Below are 27,414 nucleotides of genomic sequence, written 5' to 3' on the forward strand. Positions count from 1 at the left end.
CTGGTGACATTACACACATCTCTATCTCCTTTGTCACAGTGTCCTCTCCCCTTCTTTCTCTGTCTAGTCCTCCTCTGTCTCCCTCTCACAGTGGCACAGGTTGTAACCAGCAAAAGGACCTGGCTGCTCACTGCCTGTAGAAAGAGGCCAAAATAATAACAAGCTGATTAAAAGTAAGCAAGACTTTATTATCTGTGCCAGCAAGGGGAAGAGCAGAAATTACAGCAATTCTGCTGTAATTTGTGGAGGGAACACAGGGTTTTTTAAAGAAAGGGTTTGGAATGCGGAAGAGGCAGCGGTGGTAGCTTGGGGGTTGGGGAGAGGGGAAGCTAGGAGGTCCCAGGAGGGGTTACTTACTCCAATGACTCATCTTGAATTGTTGTTTCATTTGGTGAAGAGGCTGACCCCATCGTGGATCCTGCCAGGTTACAAACTAATTACAGTCAATCTTATAGTCAATCTTCAGCTGGGAATGAGTTCCAGCCTTGAAGTAATCTTTCGCTGGGGACAGATTTTCAGAGTTGTCTAGTCCCCTGAAACTTTTAAGGAATTATATGACCGGATAAGTGAGCACGGCGTGTGCTTAACAAGCATCTAGAGAAATAAATGTGCATAAGGCATGGGGGCATGAAGTGGGAAAGGAAAGAGAAAGAAAACATTTCAAGGCTGTAAAGTTTATCTCAGAGCTACATCTTGAAACTGGGGAGGGGAAAGAGGAAGAGGGAAAGGATAAAACATTTTAAAATGAGGTTTGAGGCTAAACTGCTAAGCAGCTCAGTTACAAGGTGACTGCATGAGGGCGAACTGTCACAATCCAGGATAATCTTCTGGACTCAAGATCTGTAACTTAATAACATCATCAAGATACTAAGTAGCATTTAAAGAGTCCAGAGATGAGGGCCTGATATTTTGGTGGGGGGCGGGGAGGTCAATATTCAGTTTAATACAGAGGGTGTATTTGGGGACACCTACACAGATAATGGTTAGAATGAGACCAAGGACATTTTCTAGTAGACCTGAATTCTTGATAAGAATTGGAATTTTTTTTAGCAAGGAAATAATCTAACTGAAAACACCATTTTGAAGGATGTATCTTGATAGGTATAGGGGGTGGTAAATTGAGTTGGAGAGAGGAAAGCTAGAGGTAGGAAAACTTTAACGGTTGTTATGTTCATCCAGTTTGGCTGATTATTTATTTTAATTGAGAAGCAGAAGTTATCTATATTTGTGATTACACCATACCATATTGATATTATATCTATTATATATAAAATGATATGATATATACATATATCATGATTTTTATATATTTTATATATATATAACATATATATATATAAAATCTCTCTCTCTCTCTCACACACACACACACCCATTATGGAATGGCTAAATCCAGCTATTTAATATATGCATTACCTCATGTACTTATTGCAGGGGCACAGGAAAACTTGCCCTTCATCCTCTGTAGGTTTGCTAAAAATTCAGCTCATGAAAGGCAGATTAATTGGAGAAAAGGCACATGAATTCTTTTAACATGTACAGGAGGAGAATTACAGGGTTATTATCTATCCCCCAATGAAGTTCAGATGTTTATGTATCATCTCAAGTTTACAGAAAGTATAGGGCCTTGGGTCCTGGCAAATCAGGTCATGGAGGGAGAAGACGAATTCTGTACTGGGACAATAAAAGATTACAATAAAGAATAAATGGATCTGGGAGTAGACATTATCTGTTTAGGTTTGGTTACATTCTTGGTCTTACAGGGAGGAGAAGAAATAAAACATTCTCCTTGGTGGGTCTAGATCTTAGGTAGGTGAAGAATTTCAACTTCGTCCTGTGCTTTGGGAGAGAAGGTGGATAGGAGGGAGGTCCGAGACACCTTGAAACTTCTTCAGCTCAGCATGTGAAAGCACCATATTCTGGGGTATGTTTTCCTGATCCCAACATTACTATTTGTGTGTGTGTGTTTGTGTGTGTTGAGGATACTAAAAATCTACTCTTTTTTTTTTTTTTTTTGAGACAGAGTCTTGCTCTGTCGCCCAGGCTGGAGTGCAGTGGTGCGATCTTGGCTCACTGCAAGCTCCACCTCCCGGCTTCAAGCCATTCTCCTGCCTCAGCCTCCCGAGTAGCTGGGACTACAGGCACCCGCCATCACGCCTGGCTAATTTTTTTGTATTTTTAGTAGAGATGGGGTTTAACCATGTTAGCCAGGATGGTCTTGATCTCCTGACCTTGTAATCTGCCTGCCTCGGCCTCCCAAAGTTAAAATCTACTCTTTTAGCAATTTTCTTTTTTCATTTTTTTGAGACAGTCTCGCTCTGTGGCCCAGGCTGGAGTGCAGTGGTGCCACCTTGGCTCACTGCAACCTCTGCCTCCCAGGTTCAAGACATTCTCCTGCTTCAGCGTCCCGAGTACCTGGGACCACAGGATCGTGCTACCACACCCTGCTAATTTTTGTATTTTTATTAGAGATGGGGTTTCATCATGTTGCCTAGGCTGGTCTCAGACTCAGGAATGTAATCCCAATGTGCTGGGATTACAGGTGTGAGCCACCTCAACTGGCTCTTTCAGCAATTTTCAAGGTACAATACATTGTTACTAATTGTAGTCATCATGTTGTACAATAGATCTCTTGTACTTCTGCCTCCTGTTTAGCTGAAATTTTGTAACCATTGACCAATATCCTCTCTGCCAATCACCATTTTACTCTGTGTTCCTATGAGTTTGACTTTGTTAGATTCCACAAATAAGTGAGTTTTGCTGAATTATGATGTACAACAATTATTATTCTTTTTCGTATCTTTCCTCAAGCCTTTCTTTCAACACCCTGAAAGCAGTATCTTAAATGTCTATCGCCCTTCTTACTTTGCTGTAGTTCTTTCATGTGTATCTGAACCTAACAGCAAATCCAAGCATTTAGGTAAGCTTGTTTCCGTTTTCATTTTGCAAATAAGCAGACAAGCTTCCAAAGCTGTAATGAATTTGAAACTGGCCCAAATGTATCTTACAAGTAATATTTATGGAGTTTTGAATAAACATGGAAATGGACCCTCCCTGGTCTTAAAACTTGAAACTTACGTTTGTTTCACCACCCAAGTTTCTTCCTCAAGAAACTGATCCTCAGGCAAGGGACTGAAATACATTAGATCCCTGAATTCAGAAAATGAGACTCCAGACCCCTCATGCATCATGATTGCTTCCTTACCCCTCCTTCATTCCTGTTTTCCCATTTTCCCCTCCATATAACCCCCACCAGTTTTAGATGGTTGAGAACATGGATTTGAGACTTTTTCATTCTCCGCAGCTGCAGAACTCAGTTAAAGGCTTCCTCCCTGGCAACACTCATGGTCTCAGTGATTGGCTTTCTGTGCAGCAAGACCAAACCCCTGGCATTTTGACAACAAAAGACTCAGAGACAGAGTCGTTTCCTATTTTAATATATCATCTTTTCTGAAAGTGTTTGAGAAATGGAAACAAAGCACATTAACTCCAAAGCCGTTCTGTGGCAGGGCAGAGCACATCACTGCGCAGCCTCCCGTGGCCTGGGTTTTGTGTTGTGTTGACCACCGCCTCCTACCTTGTTAGGTGATTATTCCATGATGCAGAGCTGGTGTTGTTGGCATGCTGGTGAGTCGCTGGAGAAAAGCTGTTTGATTTCTACTTTAGACCCTTATGAAAGAGACACATGCCTTTGAGTTATACTGCTTACCTTCCTCCCACTAGTTGTCTCTGACTCTCTTTCAGGTTCGTCAAATGCAAGATCACCCCAGTGAAAACATTTTTTTTTTTCCTTTTTAGTTTTTGTAAATCTGCCCAAACTTACATACAGAAAAGGATTTGAAGTTCTCAGATATAATTGACCGCAAAAGTCACAGTGGCATTCTGGCATAATTCTCAAATATATGTGACCCTGAAAGAGATTTTAGAAATCAGAACATATGAAAGGTTACAGATAATTTATTAAAAATTGAAAGCTAGAGAAGAGTCACATGTAGTTTCGAGTAATGTCAGTGAACCAGTTTGTGAGTTATAAAAAAGTTTTTGTTTTTTCTTTTTGAAAACAATTTCAGAAGTGTCCGAATAGAAGTTCCGGTGCTCCCTACCTGACCAACCACCTGGGCCACACACTGTTGAATCTCTCAGGCTTCAATATGGAGGAGTACTTGCTGGCGCCATCTGAAAAACCAAGGTGTGTTCAAATCTCTTGCTGGGTCTTTACGGTTGTATTTGCATTACTGTGGAAAACTTATTGTTTTAAATGCCAATGTTCTTCAAAACTCAAAAATCTAAGACTGACCTTGGTGCTCATAAAAATTCTAAATAGATGCCATGGACCTTATTAAGATTCCTTACTGCTGACTTTCACTCTTTTAAGTGCTAGGGGAAATCCTATCAGTTGAGATTTGTCAATGGCAGAAGCACCAGAGCCAGAAGCAGTTTTACTGCTTTAGGGATAAGAGCAGATAAGTTTACAGCATAATGAAAGCAAGGCCTTACTTTAGAATTATCTCTATTATGCAGCATTCAATGTGGGAACCTGGGTACAATTAGCATCTGGAAATTCCTCTTGGGCAATTTTTGGGAAACCTTTTGTGTTGTGTTGAATTTCCTTGAGACTAAGGGGGTGAATCCAGATGAGGGAGATCAGCAGTGAGTGCTTCTCATTGCTTTGAATCTTAATAACATCTGCCCACTGTAATTTTCCCATGTCCCCCAAATGTATTATATTGCTTCATGTACGAAGGCATCCCATAGGCTGACCTTATTGTCTGGGACTCCCTACTGCCCTCTACCTGCCCCTCTGGGGTTTGCCTGCCTCCACCTCTTAATGTCTTTCAACATACACTAGAATCTCTGGTTTTCTGTTCTAACTCTGATGATTAGCTTTTTATTTTTCCCGAAATGGAGTCTCACTCTGTCACTCAGGCTGGAGTGCAGTGGCACGATCTTGACTCACTGAAAGCTCCACCTCCCAGGTTCAAGCGATTCTGATGCCTCAGCCTCCAGAGTAGCTAGGTCTACAGGTTCCTGCCACCACACTCAGCTAAGTTTTTTTGTGTTTTTAGTAGAGACAGGGTTTCACCATATTGCTCAGGCTGTTCTCGAACTCCTGACCTCAGGTGATCCTCCCACCTCGGGCTCCCAAAGTGCTAGGATTACAGGCATGAGCTGATGGTTAGCTTTTTGAAGGTGGGCGCTTGTGTGCCCAGAATGTAGAATATTATCTGGCATATCAAAGATGTTCAGTCAATATCTATTGAATGAATGAATGTATTCAATTGAACCAGTTGGGAATGTGTACTTATTCCTTTACCTGAATTTTTGCTGAGAGTAGAACACTATGATAGAAGAGAAGACTATTCTTCAGTCTCCTTTTATCTAGTGGGTGGAAGACAAAATTTATTGATATAATAGTTAACATTATATTTTTTAAATGTTAACTTTTTTTTTAAGTTTAATAGATACAAGATACTGTGCAACTCATGGAGATATTAAAAAAAAAAAGATATAATTCCCAACCAGGAAAAATTCACAGAGCTGCATAAAGATAAACTGGCAAATAGACAATAAAATCCCGTGTGGTAATTGATAACAATGGATGGAAATGTAGGGTATTGTGGGAACTCAAAAGACAAGGAACATCCAACCCACCTGAAATTGTCTGGAATGCCTTCCTGAACCAGGCAAGATTTGAGTGGAAGATTAAAGAAATAGAGTAGGGAAGACAAACCAGAAATGCCTCAAAAGATTATGATCACTATTAAGAAATTCTTTAGGCCGGGCGCAGTGGCTCAAGCCTGTAATAGCAGCACTTTGGGAGGCCGAGACGGGCGGATCACGAGATCAGGAGATCGAGACCATCCTGGCTAACACGGTGAAACCCCGTCTCTACTAAAAAATACAAAAAACTAGCCGGGCGAGGTGGCGGGCACCTGTAGTCCCAGCTACTCGGGAGGCTGAGGCAGGAGAATGGTGTCAACCCGAGAGGTGGAGCTTGCAGTGAGCTGCGATCCGGCCACTGCACTCCAGCCTGGGTGACAGAGCGAGACTCCGTCTCAAAAAAAAAAAAAAAAAAAAAACACTTTTTGTTTTTCTTTTTTTTTTTTCCTTTTTTTTTTTCCTTGGAGATAGAGACTTGCTTGCTCTGTTGCCTAGACTGGAGTGCAATGGCATGATGTCCACTGTAACCTCCGCCTCCCGGGTTCAAAAGATTCTCTTGCCTCAGCCTCTTCAGTAGCTGGGATTACAGGCGCCTGCCACCATGCCCAGCTGTTTTTTAAATTTTTTTTTGTATTTTTACAAAATACAGAAAAAGACAAGGTTTCACTGTGTTGGCCAGGCTGGTCTCGAACTCCTGACCTCAGGTGATCCACCTGCCTTGGCCTCCCAACATTCTGGGATTACAGGCGTGAGCCACCACACCTAGCCCAAGAAAGTCTGAATAGTGGTTTCGTAGAGGGAATGACCATTAATTAAAATAATTACAGTGGTGATGATCAAGCCCTATCTGTTACACGGCATGTATGTCCTCACAAGACAGTTAGGCGTGACAAGTACACTTTCTAATGTGGCCAGCCTTATCCAGACCTTCTCAATTATCAGTGCCTTCCATTTTGCCTGGCTTGAGAGCCAGGCAACTTCCATTAGCACAGCGCTTCTGCCTGTGTGTTCATGTCACAGATCACAGATGCTCAGCTGGCTACTGTCCTAAGACTGCTGTACCTGGTGGGGTTAGTAATGAACACCCTCTGGTTAGCAGTCCTTGTGTTCTGTGGTTGAAGCACTAACACAATGTTCATTGTTAACAGGCTTGGAGGTTGGTCTTTTGGAGTACAAATCCCCAGTGAAGCTGGAGGTGCAAATGCAAACATATCAAAAACCCAAACTCTGGCAAAGGTAATCATGTTCTTTTTATTTTTTTTCCTGTTTTAGAAAGTATTTAGGAAAACTCAACATTCAAATATATTTTTGAGCACAGGGTTGGGAAGGACCAGATTAAATCCCAGCATTTGTTACTAAGCATTAAGAAAAATTATATGTAAACATTGTCTTGAGAAAAAAATGACTTGTTTTTCATTAGAAATGGAAGAAATAGGTTTTTGCTTTTTGTTAAGACAGGACTTCACCTAGTAAATACAAAGTGGAGGAAAAAATCTATTTTTAAAGTATCCATAGTTGTGATAATTGGAAATATCACTAGTTTCTTTGCTGGCCAAGGAGTTCTTCCATTCATGTAAATGCCTTATCTTCCAGAAGGCTGGATAAATAGGCCTGGAGATGACACAAAGAAAGCAGTAGTTACACAGAGCTACTCTTAGGAGTCCTGGATTTTCAAGCCCTGCCAGGACTATTCCTGTGAATTAGGAATGGTCCCCTTGGAATTAGAGAGGCTAGGTGGGGGGATTCTTCAGATGTGAGAGAATGGGGACTGAGATAAAGGAAAGATGCCTTGATCCATCAGTAGGAATAGAGAAGTGGTGAACCCAACAGTGAGTTGTTGTTTAAGGAAAAAAGTCAACACTACGTTAAAATGGGGAAAGCAGAAAGATTCAAAGCATTCAGTCTCCATGACTAGAGAAATAGTATTGTGTTTGATTGAGAGAGAAATCGGAGAAGGGTAGATTGTGGGAAGAAGTTAAATCCACTGTGGGAGAGTGAGTGTGAGTTCCTGTTAGGACATCAGTATAGACATTTCATTCTGTAGTGTGTGGATGTTGTGTCTACTCATGAACCCATTGTGGAACTATGAGAACAAGAACAATCTCCATGAGCCCAGGAAGGCACTCTGTCTTTTCTGTAGTGGGGACTTTCATGGTTCATGTGAACCTGAAGAAGCTTATTGGGATAAAGATAAGCCCATGTTGGAGGTTTATTCAGTGAAATAAAAATTCTTACAGGTACTTCACAATGTCATCCCTGATGAGACAGTCATACTTCACAATGTAATCCCTAAACAAAATTTTAACAGTCATGCATTACAATGTAATCCCTGGGAAAAATTTTCAGTCATGGTGTGGATGATTCAGGAATCTCTCCAAAAGCTGAGGTTTGTTCAAATCTCTTTTCCTTCTCAAGGCAACACACATGCATGAAGATTTAAAGCTCAATATGAAAATATCATTTTTAATAACTTGATAGAAAAATAACTTAAAATATATTTGCTGACATATATTGGAACATATTATGTGGCCGTTATGAAAATACACCTAATTAGCAGAAGGAATCTGTTCATTTCCTCTACAAATATTCCGACTTTTTAGTCTATCCCAATCTAAACCCTTCTTACATATTCATAGGAGATGGTTGTGTCTTTGCTTTGAAGTGTTTAAGGCACAGACCTCTTGTTCAGTGATGAGTGGCTGGGGATTTGTGTGTTCCCCTCACGTCTGTAACTTTTTTGTCTTTGTTTAGATGAGTCTTCTGTACTGACACGTTTGAGTGGTGATTGCTGAGTTTTTAATGTTATTTACGTGTCCTTTGACAGGCACAAGCATGCAGGTGAATTATACTTGACCCTTTGGAGGCTGAGCTCCTCTCCAGCAAGCCAAGGAACTCAACGTTGTTGTGGGGTGTAAAGGGCAATCTATTATTTGACATACTCACCAGAACTGCTGGCGGCTGATAGTGCATCAAATGATTGCATTTATTTTTCTGTAATTAATGACCAGTTTTTTCTTTCAGCCTTTAGGCTACATTCACCAACACAGATGATATGAGTTTCATAGTCTTTCTGAAGGAAAACATGGAAAATTTGCATATGAATAGGCTTAATGTATGGTTCATTATCTTGTAGAATGTCTCTTGTGCGACCTTTATGAGTTCTATCATTCACATCTTGAGTGTTTAGCTTGTTTAATCAAAACACTCTTTAGAACTTACACACTTCAGTTAAAGAAACCAAACACATTTTCCCTTTTTTTTTTTTTTTTGCATAATTCTGTTCTCCCATGGAATTTAATGTATTTGAATATCCACTGAGTTTTTTTTTTTTTTCTTATAGCTACTTAGTTACTTTTCTGAGGGGCTGTTATTCCTGAGATGAAAGGTCTGTTCTGGGGTGTCATAGTATGTTCCTAAAAGAAGATTAATTTCCTATTTCATTTATTGGTCTTTATCACTTCATGACTTATGGACTGGTAGGGAAGGAAATCCCACAGCTTATTTCCAGAACACAGCCTAGTTTTAGAAAACCATTCTTAGGAGAAAAAGAAAAAGAAAAAGAAAGAAGGAAAGAAAAGCTTTTTCTCTGAACTCTTTTAAGTCCTGAATGCTAACTTTAAGATCATCACAAAGTATGCATTTATTACTTAAAGAATTTATAAAACCTTTCTCAAGTAAAGGCCAGTTTATAAAGGAACGGATCAGGAGTTCCAGAACATTTTAAAATCTGTTCCTTGGAACTCTGCAAATCAATCATTTATTACCAAAATGATGCTATATAGCAAACAACTGCAAACTGTTAGTAGCATCAGAGTAAACATACATTTCGCTCATGAGTCTGTGGGATTGTGCTGCTGTGGGCTGTGCATAACAGATGGTGCCAGGCTGCACTAGCTGTGGGGAATTTGGGATGCTCCTTAGCCAGGCCCTGGTTCTGCGTCCTGGGAATGTCCCCCAGCTCATCATCTGCATTGGCCCTTAATTCTACTCTGTGAGGTGCTTTCCCTTCCATTGCCCTCCATGGCTGTGTGTGAAGATACTTTAAAATATACCTTTTGAGTAGCTCTCAGCCTGCTTCCTGCCTGTGGACAGCTGGGTTCTTAGAGAGCTATTTACATTTTACTTGTATTCCAGCCTGGGGTACCTTCTTGATACAGCTTCCTATAAAGCACTCTAGGTTTTCTAGTTTTCTAACTGAGATCCACAAGCTACTCTCACGATGTTGTTGAGATATGCTGCTCTCTCTAAAATTAATTAGTGGCATTTGGGGAATGCCAGAATACTAGGGGACAACACCCTTTAGGTTCCTAAAAGCCCTGTGTCCCCCTGAGAGAGTCTCTAAGCAGCATCATTCTTTGAAGATCTCAACAAAGTTCTTACAATCGCACCCTTGACTTGATCTTTCTTCTGAGGCCATGTCTTTCAACATTCTCTCTAGAGAGCTCCATACCCAGGTCAAAATGTTTATTGGGCACCATTTCCATCTTTGAAGTTAATACAGGTGATAATATTACCCACTGTTCTCACACTGTAATATGCATCATCCTTTTTTCAGCTATTTATAGCAGTTTGTTTTTTTATTATTTTTCTCCAGTATTCCTAAGTATTTTATCATGTATTTCCAGGCTTCTCTGATTGTTTCTTTGTCCCCCAACTTGCTGTTCTCAAAAGCGATGCCAACTATTTTCAGTTTTTGGTACAGTAACACCTTATTCCAGTGTAAATCACTATGTTGGTATTCTATGGCTACAATAATGCTCTACAACAACAATTTCAAAGCTCAGTGGCCTCCACAATGGGCGTTCATTTAGCTCATGGGTCTGTGAGGTTTTTCTAATACAGAATGAGCGGGGCTGATCTTGGCCAGGAATGATCAGTTGGCTGGCTATTGGCTTCAGCTGGGATGACAGTGGAGGTCTCAGCTCCACTGTTGCATCTGATCCTCCAGCAGATTAGTCTGGCCATGCTCCCATAGTGATAGCAGAGGCATAAGGGAGCCTTCAGGAACGTACATGTGTCTCTCAAACCTCTGCTTGTGCCACATTCTATTGGCCATAGCAAGTCACATGGTCAAGCACAGCATCAGATTGGGAGGGCATGAAAGTCATATAGTAAAGCATGTGGATACAGAGATGGTGAAGAACTAGGGCCCTTAATGCAATCATGAACAGAAGTTTTGGCCGGGTGCAGTGGCTCACACCTGTAATCTCAGGACTTTGGGAGTCCAAGGTGGGCGGATCACCTGAGGTTGGGAGTTCGAGACCAGCCTGTCCAACATGGAGAAACCCCGTCTCTACTAAGAATACAAAATTAGCTGGGTGTGGTGACGCATGCCTGTAATCCCAGCTACTCGGGAGGCTAAGGCAAGAGAATCCCTTGAACTCGGGAGGCAGAGGTTGTGGTGAGCTGAGATTGCACCGTTGCACTCCAGTCTGGGCAACAAAAGCAAAACTCTGTCTCAAAAAAACAAAAACAAAAACAAAACACAAACAGAGGTCTCAGAGTCTACAAAGGGTGAAGCTAAGGAGGCCGAGCAGGCAGCCTCCTGTCTTTCTAGCTCCATTCTGTCAAAGAAGCTCTGCTTTTGTTTCTGTACTGTAGTGTAGTGTCATTTTAAAGTTTTTTCTTAATCACTCTACTTTTAAAACAAAAATTAAAATAATAAAACAAAACAAAATTAAAAAACCTTAATTCAGGGCAGGGACTATCATTGTGTCTTCTATCTTTTTCCCTTCATTTGAGCAGTTAAGGGAATCAAGGCTTGGGGGAGAAGGAGGTCACAGACAGGGCTAGTGGGAGGTTCCACTTTCCACAGGCAGTGGGCTTTTCTGCCAGATTAGCCTGTCCCATAACTTCAACAGAATCTTAAGCTTCTATCATTTCCAGAAATCTGGCTAGTGCCTGTGCAGGTGTATGTGTGTGAAGGGGCAGGGTGGCATGGGCGAGAGACCCCGGAGGGTGACAGTACAGAGCTGTGTGGGTGGGTGACGTGGACACACCTCTGATATATGACATAAACTCTTTCAGTTCACTTCTGACTTTTCCATCAAAGGAACTTGGAATTTACCCTACTTTGGAGAATTGTGTGTCTACGTTGCTTTAGATTTTCTTTTTCTTTTTCTTTTTGGTCACAAAATCCCACTCTGTTTAGGCATAGCCTTGAACACTCACAGTTCTGTAGTTAGTGGGTCTCAAGTTTCACTTCTTCCCCTTGGGGTTTAAAAAAATGATTGGCAAGGATTTCTCTGGGAACTTAAGAAAATGTGAAAGATGAGGTCTGCTTTCTGAATTGCCTGAAGAGGCAGGCTATTTGAGAAAGAATTGGGGAACAATTGTCTTGTGTCTTAGGGTTTTGTTTTTGTTTTTTCTGTTTTTGGTTTTTTAACTATATGATCAATATTTTATTACTTAACTGTTTCCACGAGCACAATAGCTGCCACACAAAACTGTGGTCAAAAAATAATTAGTTATAGCATGAAGGGGTGGAAAGAAAATAGATTGGAAGCCCTCAAGTTGGAAGGGATTTGAGATCTAGTCCAAAGTTTGCATAAACTATGAGAACTTGAATAGGTTCCTCCAAGCCTTAACTTGCTGTGGTGCAGTTCTAATTCTACCAAGTGGATTATCTGTCACAAAAGGCAGACTCTTCTAGAGAAATGAGCTGTTCAGTCAATTGAATTAAGACCAAAATGCATCAGTTGGAGTCATCATAGTTCTTGAAGATACTCACTTGCTTTCCAAATTAATAATATATTTTCATTTTTATTAAAATACTGATACTTTGAAATATAGATACTGATGGTTTGATTAGTGTTTTTTATGATGCTTCTTATTCCAGCTTTAATAACATTGTCTTTCTCTTATTTTCACCTTTCTCTTGACAGGCATGCTACTTTATTCTCCATGCTCAGTATATGTTCAGTTCAGTTTATTCTGAGAAATAATGTTCCATGCTCAGTTATTAATTTGAAAGTAATCATTCTTTTTCTGATCATCTTCCACACTTTTAATTTGCAGGTCAAATTTCATTAGCTTACTAACTGAGAAAGAAAAAAAATGATAGGCTTTGGTTCCTTTTTTCTTGTAAGAATATAATTATAGAGCAACTTTCACATTTGTTCTGGGGAAAATTAATCTATTTTTAGCTGTAAATTATATGCTTGAGATAAATATAAAATTAGCATACTGGAATTGACTGCTCACTGTCAGCCACGCAGGAACATTACTTTGAATCCTGCACTCAGGTGCCTTGGAAGTTAATTGACACATATGTTCTTTATATCCCAGAATAGTTGACAAACAGACTTAAGAACTAATTTTGTGAGAGCCATTAAATTATCTTTCTTTTTTTAGGTGTGGTATAATCAGAAGGGTTTTCATTCCCTACCTTCCTACTTAAATCATCTAAACAACCTTATTTTGTGGCAGCACCTACCCCCTACTGTGGACTGGCGACAATACGGTAATGTTATTTTTCATGCATTATAATTCACTACTTTAAAAAGAGAATGCTTTTAAAAGTGAAAGAAGCAGAAAAGGTTCTGAATAGAAATGTGAGGAGCAATGAGAAAGTTTCTACTTGGCAGCCAATCCATGTCTAAACACAATACAAAGTTGTAGGCTCCCTTTCCCTTTATTTGTGTGTCATTAAATGTCTTTACTTTCTTGAACCTGTAACCTCATCTGCAGGATGAGGGGAACAAAATGCGACTGGAGAGTTCTCTCCTAAAATTATTTTATTCTGTGACTTAGTATCTTACAGAAGCAAGAAAAATTTTATATTTTAAAGACAATATTATATGGAATACTGTGATAGAGAATACAGACTGTCCCTCCTCCTTATCATTGGGAAGATGAACATCACATTTTGATTTATGCTGAGCCCTCAATTCATCAATTATTTATGTTGATCATTGATTCATTATCTATGCTTTCTTATTTTGGTAAATGGCACGGGTCCGTTTCTGGTATCCAGAGTTAACTTATTGGTTTAAGTAAATGTTTATTTATTGCACTTGGGTGGGATAAATTATAATTTGTTAATTTAATTTAGTTTCTTTTCTAAAGAAAGGAAAGAAACAAGAAGTATAAGCAACAGACCATGTCCACCACAATTTATTGACAAAATATATTTGTTGAAACATTAATTCACATAGACATCAACACTAAACAATTTTTCTAATATACTCTCACTTTATTTCAATCGTACTTTATTTTTCCATATTTATTTTTCCTTCTACACCAATTTTTTAACAAAGTAAATTTAATTATTTTGTGGTACTGTAATTATTTTGGAATGATAATAGGTAATATAAAAGTTAAAAATGTACATGACTAAGAGAAGTAAAAAAATAGTATAATAGTCATACAGAGTAGGGACAGCAGAATAACATTTATAAAATATTTGAAATGTATCAACAACTTCATTAGATATTTAACATCCATGGTCTAATCTAATTTTTATGTCAATTTTGTAAGATAGACAATATTTGCCTACTTTACTGATTAGAAAACTGATTTTCAGAAAACATCTGAGCAAGGTAATAATGGGGCCATGATTGGATTCTAGCTCTACCTGATGACAAACTCTTGCTCTTCTACGACATCAAACCGAGACGTCATTCTGCTGGGCATGAATACAGCATGGTTCACAGAGGGGAAGTCATTAACATGGGATCTTGAACAATGAGCAGAAGTTTGACTGAGGTCAGAAAGCCATTCCAGGTCTTAGCAATGCCATAACAATCATAGTGTATGTTCAGCTTTTGTAGAAGAGTCCAGTTTGACCTCATCATAAAGCTGAACATAGAGGGATAATTGTTGATCACTTCGGAAATATTGTTTAAGATAAAATGCTGCTTGGCTTTGACTGGCATGATGAAGAGTATGGAGTTTGGTAAGTAATAGACAGGCTTTACCAATATATGACAATGAGAATGACATCATATAAGTAATATGTTAGGAAGAATGATCTGGAAGCTGCTGATTAAAGGAAGAAGACTGGTGGCAATTTAATGACCTATTGGAAGGATACTGCTTACAATTTTGAGGTTAAGGCCAGGATGAATCCAGAGGAAAAAGAAATGATAAATTTCAGACAGATGGGAGAAAAGATTGAGGCACTAGGGATGGGAATAAACAAGATTTTAAGAACGGCTAAAATATAAACCTGAGCATTTTAAAGTTCAGTACTGATGACATTATAAGAAATGTCAGGGAGAAGATATGTTTTCAAGGAAGGGGTGAGGTGATTTGTGCAGGATCAGAGATGCTAGTTTGGTTCACATATATAGATGAAAATGTGCGGTAGGATTAAGAAAACTGGAGAGAAAATTTCAGTAGAGCAGTCATAGGTAACCTAAGTTCTAACCTTAATAACAAATGATAGATAAAAGTGTTGGTAAAGTGAGATCCTGCATGGGTCAGACACAGGCTCAGAACAGAAGAGGGCTATGGGTAGAACAGAGGGAAGAGGACAAAATTCTGTATCCCTTGAGGTAAGAAGATCTTGGCACGAAGGCCAGTGGGGGGCAGAATTTCACACAGATGGGCAGGAAAAATGAAATATTTCAGGGTCATCCAGAAGAATGAGAATGCAGAGGTTTTGCTGGTGACCTCCAGAGGGCTAGTTCAATGGTGTTTCAGAAATGGAAAATTAAAGTAGAAGGAATTAAGCAGAGAGAGGTTTTTTCCAAAACGAGACTAAACAGATAAATTCTAATTTGACTTGTTGATGCATCATCATGGGAAAGGAAGGTTTGTGCAATAAATTGGGAATATACAATACATAGCCCCACAGGAGGGTGTGTTGGGAGTTATTATCAAAATATTGATAAAGAACTCCCACAAGCAGGGCTCTGAAGAAAATATTGTATTACATTCCTTGATGTGTGCTTGTTCCTATGGGAAATGGACAGAGCTAGAACTATTAGCTTAATAATTATAGTGAAACAAACCTTGCCCCAGTATGGAGCTTTGATAAATCCCGTGAAAGCAGAAGTTGTGTTTTGCTCCCTGTTGGTCTCAGCAGTCCCACAGCACCAGGCTCAGGGGACATTCAGGCTATAAGAAGTGAATGCACGGATCATTGTACTACACGGACAATATTTCACACTTCTCATCACAATGGTTTTTGATGAGGTTTCAGCAGATGTACACATTCTGATATTAGAGATTTCTGAATCCTGATGCAGGCCACTTGATAAGAAGCTATTTTCTTAAAACCCAGGCTGGCCCTTTCTCTCTGTTGAGTAAATTTGCAGCTTTTCAGAACCCCTAATTTTGAACCTAAAACTCATTGTAAATCTGAATATTATAATGATTCAACTGGAGTCAGTTTTTAAAGTATCAAAAGGCTGGTACTGGCCTAGACCAAATAGATGTGGTTTGAGAAGTGAATCTCCAAGGTAAATCATTTCCTCCTGTATGAGTATGACTGCAGTTGGGATGTTCTCTACTTAGTGAGTGCAAAAGATGCCAAGACTTCTTTGCATGATGAGGAGAGTTTTGCAAGTACAGCCTAGAGCCTGGGGGAAAGGCATGGATTTGGGAGTACATGTAAGGGATGAAAAAAGCATGGAATATATTTTCATATCAGAGACTTTTTTCCCCTCTTTATGCTCACATTAGTAACTTAGTCACATGTCATATAATATTTTTCAGAATCTCAAGGAAATTTAAGTCAGTTGAGGCCAAAATCCTAATCTTGATTGCGTTTTGTCCTGCATATTCCATGGTAAATCAGCAAATCTTATCTCTTCTGCCATTGAAATCCTGAATGTGCACATTTTCAGTATGTTACTACTGCTCACCTGGCCCATGGTCCATGCACTCCTACCTGGACGCTTTCACCAGCTTGTTTTGTGGCTCCCTGGGGCCACCCTTGCTCCCTACCCCAAAAGTCTCATCTCTGCGTAAGTGCCCACCATCACCCATGGAATGTGTCTGTCAGATTACAGCATCCCCTCTGGCTTCCTATATCTCTTGAAAGAAAGAAACAGTTCCTACCTATGACCTGCAGGTCCTCCCTGGTCTGGGCCCTGCAGCCTCTCCTGCTTCATCTCAAACCACTTAATCGCAACCTTGCTGAAATTTCAACTCTAGCCACACCTGACTCCTTGCTTTCTCCTAAGTATGCCACCTGTTCTCCCATTTCACATCACAGTTCCCATTTCTGGAATTTTCTCTCCCTTATATTTACATGACTTGCCCACTCACTTTCTTTTAACTTTTCCCAGCAATGTCCAACTGGGGTGAAATACTAAAAATACAAAAACAAAACACAAATCCAATTCTATGTGCCCACTGCAGATGACCTTGTGTACTTTTTGATGATAGTCTATGTCTGCGCATCTTCCTATTCTGGTTGCACTCTTCTGAAAGCGTTTTTGTCAAGATTCCACTTATATTGATTCAGCAATAAAGGCACAATCAAGATGTTGATATTTCTCTGGGAAAAGTATTTCTAAAATTGTAAACCTCGTCCTTCTTGCCCAATATTCAAGACGTTTAATGCCTCACATGTGTGTTCATGATAAAGATCACACTTCTAAATGGGCATGTGCTAGCTGCTCCTGACCTATCATCTCAGCCCCGTCTCTCCCTTATGGCCCCTCACTTTCCCCTCTGTGTGGCTGGCCTTTGCATCACTGCCCTGCCGTCCCTGTGAGCCTGGTAGCTGCATTGCCTCTGCTGAGACTGCCTGTCTTCTCCTGCATCACCTTAAGCATTGCTGCTCAACTTTCTAGGCCCATCTCAGACATCACCTCTGTTGGAATACTCACCATCCTTGCAGGATGAATTAGTGGCTTCTCTTTCTTCTCCCACAGTTATTTGCTTATGAAATTCATCCATATATTTATTTTTAGCAAGAATTCATATAATGACAGATATTTCCCAGACACTGTGTTAGATTATTGCTGTAATTTAAATGTGTCTCCCAAAAGTCAGTGTGTTGGAAACTTGGTCCCCAGTGTAACAGTGTTGGGAGGATGGGCCTTTGGGAGGTGCTTGGGTCATGAGGGCTCCACTGTCATGAATAAATTAATGCCGGTGTCTCAGGAGTGGGCTACTTATTGTTGGTGCCATGCCCTTGGAGTTCCCAGACTCCAGACTGTGAAAAACAACATTTTTCCTTTATAAATTACCCAGTCTCATGGTGGCTTATTCTTGTAACCCCAGAACTTTGGTTGGCTGAGGCAGGTGTATTACCTGAAGTCAGGAGTTCGAAACCAGTCTGGCAAATATGGTGAAACCCTGTGTCTACTAAAAATAAAAAAAAAATTGGCCGGGTGTGTTGGTGGACACCTGTAATCCCAGCTACTTGGGAGGCTGAGGCAGGAGAATTGCTTGAACCCGGGAGATGGAGGTTGCAGTGAGCTAACATCACTGTACTCTAGCATGAGTGACAGTCTCAATAAATAAATAAATAAATAAATAACCCATTCTCAGGTATTCTATTATAGCAAAAGAAAACAGACTAAGACAGTCATTAGAGCAGTTGATACTTCACATTATCATTATTTGTTTACATTCCTTTGTTAATAAGAATGTAAACACTTCTTGGAAGGTGTTTATACTACTGATGTTTGTGTTTTCTAAAGTCTTTATTCATAGGTATTTAATAAATATGTCATTTAAGTGAATTTGCTTTTGCACTACATTTTAGGGTTACTATAGTACATTACATTATGATAATTACCTTCTAAAATAAAGATAAATACGCAGTAAAATACATACTTGCTTCTTTCATTACTAGGACCTTTTAAGTTGGCATAATTTTATTAAATTAAAATGTTAAATAAGACATAATGAACCTAAGAGGAAATTTCTTTTAATAAGATTAACAGAATAAGTGAAAACAGAAGATTAAATAGATAGTGCTTAAGTAAATAAGAAGGTATCTTCCTCTGATAGAGTAATAATGAAAGGGGATAGGTATTATTTTATTTTGTGTTATTGGGGGTGGTTGTGGGTGGTGATGGTAGCAATTGTAAAGGTTAAACTTCTTCAACTACTTATTGAAATTTCATCCAAACCTTGGAGTGCTAGTAATGACGTGCCACCGTGTGAGAGGAATTAACCTCAGCAATGTCATGAACAAGCTAGATCCGTGGCCATTAAACTGTCTACTCATTGGAATCACTTAAGCGTTTAAAAAATACTGATTTCTGTTGCTAACCCAAAAAGATTCTGATTTGGTTGATTTGGAGTAAGTCTTTAACAGCAGGCATTTTAAATGTTTTTGGGTGATTCTAATTGTAACCAAGTCTGAGAACCACTGGGTTAAACTGATAAACTTCCCAGCTGATCCATATTTTGACCATTGAAGTGGGAAAACAGACAGAAGTATAAGTTAGTAGCCAGTTTAGAAATATCCACACTCACCTTCTCACTGCTAGGAAGGAACCTGATAGATACCTGGCTACTGGGTGTCAGGGGAGGACTGTTCTGTATTAAAACAAGAAAGAGCTCTTGTCTTTCTTTTCTCCACATTTATATAACTCTTTTGTAGTCCCCTGGAGGGCCACAACTCATTAGTATGCTGCAAACCCCAGTGGGGAAGGAGAAGGGTGGTGCATGTTGCATGCTAGGATGATGGGACAGAGATGAAATGAACCTGGGAGCAGTGAATGACATGCATGGTAGTTTTTCCTGCTTTGCTTTTGATGAAATGAGAAACCTGCTAAAATCTCCAAATCATAACAAGAGAGTATGAGCATGAGAACAGGGGAAAATCTCTGATCTGTAATAGACCTACTGAATGAACAGCATTGGCTGTTGGAAATTGGCTGGCATCCATAACCTTCAACATGCCCTTGAGAGCTTTGGAGATATTGAGAGAGAAGATCTGGTGGTACCCAAGTGAAGGTAAAGGGGCACCCTGGTAAGGGAGGATTCTGAGCAATGAAAAGCATCAGTACTAGCTTGCCCTTGCTGGAATCAAGAAGGAGTAAGAAACAAAAGGACAGCAAAGCCAGTTATCAAACCCAGCGTGGAACAAGGACTGATCCCCCAACCACAGAGAGGAAGACAGTGCATATATTGAGAGGGTGTTTTCATGGGGAGCATCTCATGGTGTGTTTATATCTGCATAAATAGAGGAAAATGTGTGAACTCTATGAAAGGGAGGATAAAAGATAAGAAAATGCCAGGTGGAGCTGCAGTGTGTTACAAAAAAGGAGCTAGCTTAGACGAAGACAGAAATATGAATTTTCGTTGGATGCAGTGAATAACATTATTAATTGATTACAAACCTCTCTCCTTCACTTAGAATTATTGACTTAAAGACTAAACATGCAGTATTCTCTAAGAACACACAGGGAAAAGGTGACACAGTAAAACTGATCAGAGGGGAAAAGCTAGAGGAGTCAGGTATAGAAAAAAAGCAGATAAATCACAAAGAAAGAAACAATGATGTAAGAAGAAAATGAATCAAACACAAAATCAAACAACAAAATGATTCTGTACCAATGGATTGGAAGAGTTTGTCATGATTCTACCAAAATTTGTGAATTAGGTATTATGGCAGTAGCAATGATTGATGGACAAATTTGGTGAATTTTCTAAAGTTCAGGGATAAAGAAAAAATGTTTTTACAAAGCAATGAGTCAAAGCACATTAGTTTCAAAGGAATGAAAATAAGACTGGCCTCTGACATTTTTTATAATTTCCTTTGAGACTTCATCTTTGACTCAGGGATTGTTTAGACACATGTTGTTTAAATTTTAAGTTTTTGAGATTTTCCTGTGGTCTTTCTGTTACTGATTTCTGGTTTGATTCATCATGGACAGTGACCATACTCTGCATTATTTCAATTATTTTAAATTGGTTGAAGTTCATTTTATGGTCAGGATATTGTTTATCTTGAAGCTTCCATGGGTGATTAAGAAAAAAGTATTCTACTCGTTGTTAGAAATGTATATTATATGTCAATTAGATTCTGTTGGTTGATTATGTGGTTTTGTTCTTCCATATCTTCCCTGGTCATTGAAGATTACTGAATCTTCACTGAAGATCATCACTGACACATATCATTTGCTGAGAGGGGAGTAGTAAAGTCTCCAAATTGTGGCTTTGTTTCTTTGTTCAGTTCCATCAGTTTTTGCTTTATGTATTTTGAAGCTCTGAGGTGCACGTCAAATGTGTACCTCACATTGGTACCTCACAGACATATGGCATAGTCACATATTTCTGGTGGATTGAGCCTTTTATCATTTGGAATGGTTATATTTTCCTGGTAGATTAATCCTTTGCATATATGTAGTGTTCCTCTTCGTCACTAGTAAATGTAGTTGCTGTGAGATCTATTTTATCTGATATTAACGTAGTCGCTCCTTCTCTTATTCTTTTGATTAATGTTTACATGCTATATCTTTTCCATTTTTTTTTTCCAACCTATCTCATTGTGTAAAGTGAGTTTTGTGTAGAGAGTATATTGTTGGGTCATATTTTTTAAACTGAGCTTCCTATCTCTGCCTTTTAATTGGTGTTTGGGAATCATTTACATTTAAGGTAATTGCTAATATATTTGGGTGTAAGTTTGACACCATCATTTGTTTTATGTTTCCTGTTTCTCTTTTCTTGCTTTCCATGAGTTACTTGAGCATTTTTTTTTCAGGATTCTATCATGGTTTATTTATAGTATTTTTAAGTATATACATTGTTTTAGTTTTCTTAGTGGTTCTTCTAGGTGTTAAAATACATATGTATGACTTATCACAGTCTACTGATATTGTTATTTACTATCTTGGGTGACATGTAGAAAGCTTACTTCAATTTAGGTCCTTTTACCCTGTTTACCTTTAAAATATTATTGTCTTAAGTATTTCCTATACATCGAGCACCATATCAGATGGTGTTCTAATTCTTAGTTAAGTCACCAAATGTGACTTAGGAAACTCATGAGATGAATGATAGTCTATTATGTATGCTGCTATTTTTAATACATCTTGATGTTCATCTTTCCTTTTGGAAGTTCTAAGCCTTTTCCTGTTATGATTTCCTTTGTGTTTAAGTAACTTCTTTTGCTATTCTTTAAGAATAGATTTGCTAATGACAAATTTGCTTGTTTTTTTCAATGGATATAATGTTTATTTCACCTTGATTCTTGAAAGTATTTTCACTGAATATAGAATTCATGGTTGACAATTAAAGAAAAGCTTAGCACTTAAAAAATGTGCTGCCTCCTTTTGGCCTCCATGGTTTCAAATTAGAAATCCAACTATTACTCTAGTTGGTATTTTCTTCCCTCTCTCTTTGTGACTGCTTTAAAGAATTTTTTTTGTTGTTGACTTATTAGTTTCTAGAAATTTAATTATAATGTATCTTGGTGTGGCTTTCTTTGGTTTTATCCTATTTGGGATTTACTTAGCTCTTGGATTTTTAGGTTTATTTATTTTTATTTTTTTTTATTTTGCCAAACTTGGGAAGTTTTCAGCTGTTACATCTTTGAACACTTTTTCAGCCCCACTCACTCTTTCCTTTTTCTCTGAGATCGGGTAATGAGATTATTAGCTCTTGTATTGTTTTTCCACAGGTCTCTTTCCTGAGTCTCATTTTTAAAAAAGTTTATTTCTCTATGTTATTTAAATTAGATAAGTTTTATGTTTTCAACTCGAGTCCATGGAGTCTCTATTTGTTTAGCTGCACTCAACTGTGGAGCATATCCAATGGGTTTTTAATTTCTGTCATTGTATATTTTAGTTTTAGAATTTTCATTTGTTTTTTAATCATTTATATTTTCTAGTGAGATTTTAATTTGTTTTTCATATTTAAGGAAAATTCAGCATTACTTTTTGAAGCATCTTTATGATACACATTGTCAGATAATTCCGACATTCAGTTCGTTTTGACATTACCATCTGTTTATTATCTTTCTCAACTGGTAATATTCTGGCTCTTGTTGTGAAGGATTATTTTCAGTTGTATCCTAGACATTTTGGAAACTGTAGTATGTGACTCTGGATCCCTTTTCCTAGCAGGCAATCCTTCTGTTGAGGAATCATATGAGAGCCACCTAGATGTGTATGTTTTGATCCCCTGTGGGCCCGATGACACCACCCTGACTAGGCAAAGGTAGAAAACTGACTTACACTGCTTTTGTGCAGATGAGTGGGATCAGATTGCCCACCAGCCTCACTGACACATTTATGGTAAATGAGGCACTGACTCATGCTGTCTCATTGCCTCTAAGTGAGCGAGAAGTAGATTCTGCTCCCCACTGGGCCCTGATGATGCTGGAGACAGTTAGTGAAGTACCAGCTAGCTCACTTTGAAAGTATTCTTTAGTCTCATCTGATCAAAGCCAGATGGAAATGGATGCTTGGCATCCCTCTGGGCCCTGCTGACACTGGGGTCGGGGCAGTGGTGGAACCAGGGTACTGAGTAGCCGTATTCTGCGCTTCCGGGTTCAGTCTCGTTGCTGCCAGGTAGATGTGGAGGCTCAGTTCTTCACTGGTCCCTCGTGACGTGAGAAGTAGAGTGGCAGCTAGCCCTGTCTCACTCTGCTTTGTGAAGTCTCATTGCTACCAGGTAGGGATGGAGACTCAACTTGCCTCAGGATCCCAGCGAGAAAACCATTGTGCCCCTTGTCTCTGTCAGGTGGGGAGTGGAAGATTCACTACCCAAAGGGCCCTGCTGAAACCTGAGAGGGTGGGAACAGTTTTGCTGGTGGTGTTTGCCTAGAGTAAGGCAGATGCTAAAGAGTAGTTCTTTTGTTAGACTACTCTTTTCTGGGTCCTTTGGTTTTTTTATTTGTGGGAGTCTTTCTTATTTGTACTTGTTGAGTTTCAATTTGGAGACTTGAGCAATGCCTTGTTCAGGAAGCCAGGGTATTATTGTTGTATTGTTGACAATACAACACCACCATCTTGTTTGCATCTCAGGGCACCACCATCTTGTTCGCATCCCAGAATCTTCTATTTCTATTTGTTGTGTTATGTCCAGCAGTTTTTCATTGGAAAAATGAGGACCTGGCAGAACTGGGGCTGCTCCATCTATAGGGAATATCTCTGGCATATTAACCACAACCTCAAAGGCAAGAATAATAGAATAGCACCTATGGAATATGGAAAGATAAAGCTATACTCCCCACATTCTGCACCTAGTGAAGATGTTTCCTATAAAGCACATGGGCCACAGAGATATGCTCATGTAGAATATGGCTCAAAAATATATTGTAGACATATTGTTCATTAAAAAGAATGCCAGGAGATAGCTACTTGAGATATTAACTGAAATGAAGATCATGAAAAATATTGAATGCACACAAGGAAGAAAAGAACTTGGGTGAGCACCGGTTGTAGTGAAGGACATAGATTATGCAAAGGTTTGTATGCCTGTGGTAAAAAATTAATGGAAGATCAAGAATTATTCATTAAACTGAAGATATGTAATATAAAACTTAATAATAATCGTTACATGTAGAGAAAATTCTCAACAGAAATAATTAAGATCCAAATGCAAACAGTGATTACTTCTGATTGGTTTTGGATAGAATTATAAGTTATTTTAATTTTATTCTTCACCCTATTTTAAAATTTAAAACCCTTCTACAATTGCAATCTATTACTCATAAGAGTAATAATTAATCTTAGTGTTGAGAAAAATACATTTTTTTCAGAATAGATTGATGAGGAAGAGAGAGAGAAAGTCATCAAAATGCCATGTAGTCAGAAGAGCTCATATATTTCTTTTAATAGTTTGTTAGATTGAATTAACTTTTTACCCTTCCATATTTCAGTGATATCTCATAGTGAATCAATTAAAACAACATAAACTTTCCACATATACTGATGGTAAGACAAATTTTTTCCTTTTGATGTAGATGCTTACAGACATCTGGGCATTGATACTTCTAAAGACATACATTTTATAGGAGTAATGAACCCAAAAGTGAGTACTTGAATTGGAGACATGTTAAGTATCTTGCTATCATAATGGATATTCAACAAAAACACAGATGTGCATTTTTACCAAAGACAAATAAACAGAGTCTGGAAACCATAACAGATGTAGCCATAATGAGAACACTAAATGAGAAAACTAATTTTGTACATTCATACATTACTGTGGGCCAATTCCTGGAAAGAAAAGTCAGAATATAAATGATAAGAAGAAGCAAACAAAGAAAAATTATTCAAGTGTACTCAACATGTACATTCTGAAACGTCATTTCTGAAAACTTGTGAAGTAATGTCGTAAAGACTTGAGTGAACTTCTTCTACTCAATTCTGGTGTTGAAACTATGCTCCTTTTACTTAGGAACTTTGTACCTTTTACCAACATCATTGTCTCAAGATTCTATTACAGTACAATTGTTATCTAACTAGAGTACTGAGTGCTCAACATACAATGAAATCAACAACCCAATTACAGAGATTGTCCATTGCAATAACGTGTTTTTTATAGCAAGGATATCAAAGACTATAAATGATTTTCCTAGTCTCATAGGAAATTGATTAGACTGGTATCCAGAAAATCAGGGTTATAGTTCTCACTCTGGCACCAATTATGCTTGACCTCAGATAAGTTAGTAGAGTATGCTTATGCCTCAGTTTCCTTACCTGCACCCACTCACCAACCCTTGGTTACACTTCCTTTACAGTAGGCTCCATCACGTCTGGTGGGATTCCTCTTTATGAGACAGGGCATAGCTATCCTCTCTTTCTTTGGATCCATGAAGAGAGCTCTGCTTTCTAACATTTTACCATTTTAAAGAACAAGGGGTATCATGGGAAGGTGCAGGGTAGTGTGAGGGTGAGCCCATGCAGTTGCAGTTGCTCCTACCTGCTGCTTTTTGCTCAGGGATCTAGGACAACCAAGGATCCTTAAGTAGGAGAGTAAGCTTCCACCTGTGTCTTGTTTGTTCTTTCTTTATTCATTACTCTTATTTTTGAGAAAGTACCTGTTATTTATTTACATAACTCCAAGTCTGTCTTCCTTTTGGAAAAATAAGAGTAAAATCTTTTTAGCACCAATTTAAAGATATATTAGCTGGATTTTTTTTTTTTTTTTTTTTTTTTTTTTTTTTTTTTTTTTTTTTTTTTTTTTGAGACGGAGTCTCACTCTGTCGCCCAGGCTGGAGTGCAGTGGCCAGATCTCAGCTCACTGCAACTCCGCCTCCTGGGTTTACGCCAAGCTTGATTTTTATATATGTTTAATTCTATACAGCTGCTTTCAAAGAATGACTATGATTCTAAAAACATCTAATGTAGTGATTGACAAGCTAAATCGCAATATAAAAGTGAAAAGTTCTCCCAGTGTTCCTAAACCAAAACATTACATGGGTTTCACCCTGCACCTCTCTGCCACCCCTCCAGTCTTCCCACTGAAGCTCCAGGGCAGCCTTGCAGGATTGCACTTTCCTTGCACTCCAGCCCTATGCTGAGGTATCCTGTGCATCTGGAATCTACCCTTCCTTAGAAAGCTCCTCAACTTCCTCCCACCCTGGTGCACACAACATCCTAGGTGACTTTATACAGGACATAGTCCTGTGAGTAGGCTGTAGTACCCTCACCACACTGTGCTTTCCCAGGGAGGGCCTACTTGTGCCTCCCATCAAACTGCTATGGCATAATGGGCAGAGAAAAGATGCATGTTGAATGAATTCTCAGTTCTGTGAAGGAAGAGGAATCAAATCTCTATTTGGCCCTTGGTGAAGCTCAATTACTGTCCAGTGCCCTGGTTTTCACCACCAAAATCATACCAAAGTCAGAAGATTCTTTAACCTTTGGCCTGACAGGGGCAGGCTGTTGCCTTATAGAAGGTGGTGGTCAATGTCCAGTGGAGGGAGGTGGGGAGTGAACTCAAGACTGACAGCAGGTCCAGGGTTTTCTTTACTTACTTGATGACATTATTTTCCTAAACACTGTGGTCTAAGGCCCACTCATTCTCTGTGGTTTAGCTTTGAAAGATACTTTTTAATTTCAGAGTGAAAACATGGGAATGTTAAGCCCAAAGTGCTTAGGAATTGTCCAGGAGCTCTGAGTACTGAGCAGAAAGGCCCCATTCCAAGGCCATGAGGATTCCCTAGAGGGCCCTCTGAGAGGAACTGTAGATCACTGTGTTCTTCAACAGAGTGTCTTTAAATATTTACTCTGTGACAATCATGTAAATTATAGGACTCTAAAGCCAGTGCCAAATTGAAAATCTGTGGCCCCTCTGAATTATTTATGAGTAAGGGACCTAGGAAGGGAGAGGCAGCCACTGTAGTTTGGGGGATTCTGGTATTTGCACCAGTGGTTTTTTACTTCTGAGACCTAGGCAGAGACCGAGGTCATGGAGGATTATAGCTATGTGCAAAAAATTGGAAGAGAAGGCAGGACGGCTGCCATCAGTGGGCTCTCTCCTGAAGTTCTTTATGTGAAATTTATCAGCTGCTCTTTTCTGCTGTCATAGTTGAGGTTTTCATTTCTATGTTATGCTGTCGTTGGGATCCATTGCGGCTCATTGTACAGGCAGGATTATCAGTGCTCTGTATGTTAGTAGGTGATTTGAAGAAAGAGGCACAGACCTGGGACTCCAGACACGTGGGTTCTGCCTGTGTCAGGAGCAAGTTCCAGACTCCAGGAAAAGTCACTACATTCCTCTGATTCTGTTTCTGCTTCTGGAACACAAGGGCCTGTCCAAGCTAGACCACTTCATGGGATTTCATTTTCCTATAATAATTTACCGTTCTAAAATGCTGAAGCTGACTTACAAAGAACTGTGCATAGTATACTAGCTTCCTTAACACAATTTCACCATCAGATT

The 27,414-nt window shown here is 39.1% G+C and overlaps 1 protein-coding gene across 4 annotated transcripts in view; it reads left to right on the forward strand.

Annotated features, from left to right (window-relative positions):
- The window catches only part of ABCA13 (ATP binding cassette subfamily A member 13), a 504,903-nt gene that overhangs the window by 313,444 nt on the left and 164,045 nt on the right, over window positions 1–27,414 (forward strand). For all 4 annotated transcript variants that reach the window (XM_050785548.1, XM_050785549.1, XM_050785550.1 and 1 more), the window contains 3 exons: window positions 4,071–4,189; window positions 6,810–6,897; window positions 13,015–13,123. In XM_050785548.1, the coding sequence (XP_050641505.1) occupies window positions 4,071–4,189; window positions 6,810–6,897; window positions 13,015–13,123 (316 nt within the window). The remainder of the gene's footprint in view (window positions 1–4,070; window positions 4,190–6,809; window positions 6,898–13,014; window positions 13,124–27,414) is intronic.

The sequence above is a fragment of the Macaca thibetana genome, chromosome 3, assembly GCF_024542745.1.
Source record: "Macaca thibetana thibetana isolate TM-01 chromosome 3, ASM2454274v1, whole genome shotgun sequence".
NCBI lineage: Eukaryota > Metazoa > Chordata > Mammalia > Primates > Cercopithecidae > Macaca > Macaca thibetana.